The 5,695-nt window shown below is 51.5% G+C and overlaps 1 protein-coding gene across 2 annotated transcripts; it reads left to right on the top strand.

Annotated features, from left to right (window-relative positions):
* Positions 1–229: 229 nt before the first annotated feature.
* Positions 230–5,386, top strand: RITA1 (RBPJ interacting and tubulin associated 1). 2 transcript variants are annotated; one of them, XM_059040585.2, is made up of 4 exons: positions 230–483; positions 699–798; positions 1,215–1,577; positions 4,312–5,386. In XM_059040585.2, exons 3-4 carry the CDS (start codon positions 1,270–1,272, stop codon positions 4,817–4,819), a joined length of 816 nt encoding a protein of 271 aa, XP_058896568.1. In that variant the 5' UTR covers positions 230–483; positions 699–798; positions 1,215–1,269; the 3' UTR covers positions 4,820–5,386. The 2 variants fall into 2 exon arrangements, with proteins under 2 accessions (XP_058896568.1, XP_058896569.1); XM_059040586.2 differs by having other exon boundaries at positions 657–798.
* Positions 5,387–5,695: the final 309 nt, after the last annotated feature.

The raw sequence follows: 5,695 nt of genomic DNA, 5'->3' as shown, positions 1-5,695 counted from the left end.
CCAACGGCGCTGCAGGGCGTGGGGGGGCGCCTCTACGCGGCACAGGCTGCGTTCCCTCACCTTCTGGAGCCTCTGGAGGCTTGGCATGCATACACACATACGCACACACTACCCTCATTGGCGCGGGAGACCCCTCTCCTAGGCTTTGGGGAGCTCCGGGGGCGTCCGGAACAGGGTGACCCAGTCCTCCCCCCCCGGGAGCGAATGGTTCTGGCCGTCCCGCCCTACCTTACATCTCGCGGGTTGCTGTTTGATGCGCGCGCAGAGCATGCAGAGCTAGGACTCCGTTTTGAGTCGGCCCGCGCGGTCCCCTGGGCGGGGGCGGCCTAAGCTGGCAGGGGTCGCGTGCTCCCGGGATTCAGAGCTGCAGATCTCGGATGTACCGCGCGGCACAGGTGCGCAAGCGTCCCCGCAAAGGAGTCCAGGCCTGGGGGGAGGGGGCGCTGTGGGTTGCCGCCGACGTCAGCCAGCCAAGATGCTCAGGTAGGAAAATAACTCCAGAATGCGGGCACCTCGAACATCAGCCGGGACATTGATTTGGGGATTGGTGAATATGGGGCAGTTGGCGGGCTGGGTGTAATCCCCTAGTAGTAGAATGGTTAAGTACACAAGCTCTAGACTCCTATCAGGTTCAAATTTTGTTTCCACTGTTTTAGCTTTATAGGTGGGACTTACACTTGTGACTTAATCTTTTGAAGCCTCAGTTTTGTCATCTGTGGAATGGACATAATGGAAGCTACCTCACAGGACTGCTGAGAAGATTAAATGAGACAATGCTTGTAGAGCTCTTTGCAGGAGGTAGGCGTGGGATCTATGCAGGTTATTATTCCTGCCCTATAGATATGTACAGGATATAGGAGCCTGCCCTGTCTGCCCCCCGCCACCATAGTTTGTTTTCTGGTTGGTGCTAAAGTAGGCACAGGCCCAATCTATTCTTCACCCCCCTTAGCATTCTATAAATATCTACTGAGTACACAGGGTATGCTAGGAATACATATTTACTCATTAAATATTTGACAGTACCACCCTTCTCCCCATCATTACAACAACTCAAAAAATGTCAATTTCCAAAATGTCCCCTGGGATTGGCAGCTCCCCTTTGAGGAGGACTGGTTGAGGGAGAACGTGACCTTTTTGCCCTGGGGATGGCGACTTAAGAGATTGCCAGTCTTTGCTGATGACAAGATGGTTGCCACCATGACCACTTTTCATAGGGAGACCTAGAGGCAGGGACTGGCAGGCAGAGCACACCTGCTGTCACCCAGGACCATGAGCAGCGTGAAGACCCCGGTGGAGCTGGCCGTCAGTGGGATGCAGACCCTCCACATTCAGCACCGCTGCCGGGGCAGCTGCCGGGTCAAGGTTAGGCCATCATACGTGGATGAGACTTTGTTTGGCAGTCCTGCAGGCACCCAGCCCACACCACCAGTCTTTGACCCACCGTGGATGGGGAAGGCCAACAGAACCAGAGGAGTGGGTACAGGGGCGTCACAGGCCTCAGGGGCCAGCGGGAGCTGTGAGACTACCTCCAGGGACAAGACTCTGACCCTCGCACCAAGGAAGAAGAACAAATACAGGTAACAGGATGGGGAGATGCCCTGTTGTTCACAGGCCGTGTGACTTTGGGCAAGCACTTTGACCTCTCTGAGCCACAGTTTCCTCACAGTGGAAGGTGGGACCTAATGGGATTATTGAGAAGGTTAAATGGGATGAGACATGTACAGTGCTGGGCACGGTACCCTGACACTTAGGAAGCACTCAGTAAATGGTAGTGATAATGGTTGTGATGGTGGAATACCCATCCCCAAATGTCTTAGAATGGGCTTCTGAGGCCCAGAGGGGTCAGGTGATTTGCCCAAGATCACACAGCAATTTGCATGAAATTATTAGTGTGGTTGATCCATGAAATGACATAAATGTGATGATTCCGAACTTCAGCAAGTCATTTTGAAAATGGTTCTTGGGCTTCCCTGGTGGCGCAGTGGTTGAGAGTCCACCTGCCGATGCAGGGGACGCGGGTTCGTGCCCTGGTCCGGGAAGATCCCACGTGCCGCGGAGCGGCTGGGACCGTGAGCCATGGCCGCTGAGCCTGCGCGTCCGGAGCCTGTGCTCCGCAACGGGAGAGGCCACGGCAGTGAGAGGCCCGTGGACCACAAAAAAAAAAAAAGAAAGAAAATGGGTTTTGCTGCATTTTCACGAACAATTTAGAAAAATAGGATCTAATGCCAGTGGTTATTTGGATTATTTTGATTCATATCAGCCTGGAGGGAGGCCTCAGGGCTCTATCTTATTTATTGTCATCAGTGTCTTGAACGAAGACATGGAAAACTAGTATATTAGTCAGTCAGGGTTGTTATGACAAAATACCATAGACTGGGGGGCTTAAACAACAGAAATTTATTTTTTCACAGTTCTGGAGGCTTGAAGTCCAAGGTCAAGACACCAGCAGGGTTGGTTTCTCCTGAAGCCTACCTATCCTTGGGTTGCAGATGGCCACCTATTCACTGGGTCCTCACATGGGCTTTTCTCTGTGAGCGTGTACACTCCTGGTGCCTCTTCCTCTTCTTATAAGGACACAAATCCTGTTGGATTAGGGCCTCACCTTTATGGCCTCATTTAGCCTTAATTACCTCTTTAAAATTCAGCATGAATTTTGGGAGGATGCAATGCAGTCCATAACAACTAGCCAATCATATTTAGGATCCATTCTGAGCCAAGAGGCTCATATATTAGTTGAGAATGGGACTAGTGTTTATTTAAGTAGATGAAATTCAACAGAGATAAAAGCAAGTCCCCGTTATTATCATGGCCACCTGACAATTGCCGAGGACCACAAGGCAGGCTCAGGTTGACATTAGCAGCAGTGACAGCTACAGCGGGGCTGAAAATGCTGGCGTCAGCATAGGCTGTATTAACAGAAGTATGGTTTCCAAAACAAGGGAGATAGCAGTCAACTCCCTGCTCTCCTGGAGGGTGGAATTTTATGCTGGATGCTGACAAGTAGAGGGTGTCAAGTTAGAAGGTCCGTAAGAGTTAGAGATGCTGTTGAGCATCAGCTTTGGTACCAGACAGATGTAGGTATCAACCAGGTATGGTTTTTCAACAGCTCAATCAAGTGGCAAAAGGTTGACTTTTCAAAGACTTGCAGTTTGGGAATGGAAGCAGTTTTAGTCCTGGCCAAAAACCATGGACCTGACACCTCATAGGTATGCCATGAATATTTGTGGGACTAATAAAAAAAAAAATTGCTGAATGAATCAAATTAAAGGTGAGAGGCCTAGAAGGCACTTAAGTCTGACTTAGTGATCAAGAGCTTGGGTCTTTGAGCAGGGTGCTGGATTTGAATCTTGTCCGTACCTTCCTTTTTACCTTCCCCATGCCTCAGTTTTCTTGTCTGTAAAATGGGATTATATCGCCCTTCTGTGGGTGTTGTGAGAAATGAGATGACACACAAGTGACAGGCTGAGTCCTGGACCTACACATGAAAAGCCCTGAGTAAATAGGCAAAAATTTTAAAAGCTGCTCTGGTGATGAGGCCAGATCACAGAAGTTCAAACTGAGAACCCTCTACAGGCCAGGTGCTGGTCTGTGCAATTTCAAATATAGTTGGAAGGGCCACATGACCGCAGAGGGTTTGGCTGACAAGGCCACTACGGAAAGGGAAAAGTGGTGGGTTAAGAGAAAAAGTGAAGGCTATAAAGACTAAGGTTATATTAATCAGGACTCTTGGCTGCAAGTGACAGAAGACTTGCCCAAACTGGCTTCAGCAGAAAAAGGGCATTTGGGGCTCATATAACAGGGGCTCAAAACGTTCTTGGGATTTTGTCTCTGTTTTAGTGCAGCTTTCCCCTACACATCCCAGGTGAGATGGCCACCAGCCGTTTAGCCCTTACCTCCTGCCAGTTCTTCAGGGCTGGGTGGAAGAAAAACATTTCTCTCTTAGTAGTTTCTGCAAAGGTCCTAAGGCAGACCCTTATTGTGCAGAATGGGTCATGTGGTTATTCCTGAGCCAATCAGTGTGGTCAGGAGGATGCGATATGCAAACTGGCCTGGCCTGGGGCACGTGCCAGGGAGTGGGGGTGGGGTGGGGCAGGTTGCAGGGGGACAGGATACTTGGCAGGGGAAAAATAGCAGAGATGGGGGTAGTGGTACATGAGGGCTGTGGCCTCACTGCGGGTGCCAGGCTGGGGGACAGGGACTTCTGGGACCTATAGGCAACCCTCTGCTGCTGCAGCTGCCTGGCAGGGGGTGGGGGTGGGCAAGGATTTTAGGGTTTATTTCCCCAGCTCACTGTTTCTCTTCCCTTACCAGACTGATTGGCCACACTCCTTCTTACTGCGATGAGTCGCTCTTTGGCTCCCGACCTGAGGGCGCCGGCTGGGAGGCCCCGTGGATGGCGAAGGGGGATGCTGCAAAGCTCCACGCCCTCTTCTGGACACCCCCAGCTACCCCTAGGGGCAGCCACTCACCCCGCCCCAGGGAGACTCCAGTGCGAGCCATTCACCCAGCTGGTCCCTCGAAGACAGAGCGCAGGGTGGTGGCAGACTCCCGGAGGTTGTCCGTGGATGGGTTAGACTCTCCGCGCCCTCCGAGGCGGGAGCGTTCTTATTCGCTCACCCACCTTAATGTCCCCAGCCCAAGTCACCCACCCACCAGTACCCCCTGCACAAATGGGCCTCGAGATCCCAGACCTTCGCCGTCAGGAGTGACCTTCCGGAGCCCCCTGGTGACTCCCAGGGCTCATTCAGTCAGTGTTTCAGTGCCAGTTACCCCCCGACGAGGCGGAGCCACCCAGAAACCTAAGCCACCTTGGAAATGAATTTCTTGGTCCTTTCTGCAGGTTTGCCCGTGGGGGTCACAGCAAAGGGCAGAGTTTCAGAGGACGGCACTGGTGGGCAGGCCTTTGGGGAGACCACCAGGCATTGGCAAAGCACTCCTGGGGGCGGACAGAGCAAAGGGCGGGCAGTGGCGCCCTTTCTTCTGACGACCTCTGGTTGCTCCCTGCTTTTGCCGCTGATGTGGATATGAGGGCTGCCTCTTGAGATCCCTGTTTCGAGTTCTGTCGTAGCCACACAGCATACCAGCGCCAACCCAGGGGTGTCCCCCGGGAGGGTCCCCCCACCCCCTCCATCACACCCACAACATTGCCTCGCCACCAAGTGTGAATAAATGGTATGATGGCCAACCCGGAAGGTACCTTCTCCCTCCCTTCAAGCCAAGCTCCCGCTCAGGATGAGTTTCCAGCTGAGTCTGGATGCCTCAGGAATTCTCCCAGGCACAGTATGTGGACCAGCAGGGAACACAAGGTGATATGTGGGTGGACATTTAAAATTTTAATAATCATGTATTTATTTTCACGTATTAAATATATCAGTAGCTCATCAAAGCCGTGAGTTTTGCTAATTTTTTCCTTAGGATATAGGCCAGTGTTAGGCCTGAGTTGATTCAAATCACAAACTTAAATAACAGCAGTCATGACAGTGGCAGGTGGGCACCTAATCCTCCTCCCATTGGTTTCTAGCTAATACCACTAATTGGGGGGTCAGCTGATTCTTCCTGAGCTCAGAATATGGGCTATAGTTGACTTGTTTTGAAATCATATTTATATATATATGATATACATTTCCTACCATAAAAAAAAAAAAAAACCCACAGTGACTAGGACTTTGCTAAATTGAGGGGTCCAAGAAGACCA

This window comes from Kogia breviceps, chromosome 15 (genome assembly GCF_026419965.1).
Source record: "Kogia breviceps isolate mKogBre1 chromosome 15, mKogBre1 haplotype 1, whole genome shotgun sequence".
In the NCBI taxonomy this organism is placed as follows: domain Eukaryota; kingdom Metazoa; phylum Chordata; class Mammalia; order Artiodactyla; family Physeteridae; genus Kogia; species Kogia breviceps.
Note: the sequence above shows the minus strand (reverse complement) of the source record. Positions and strands in the feature narration are given on the sequence as shown.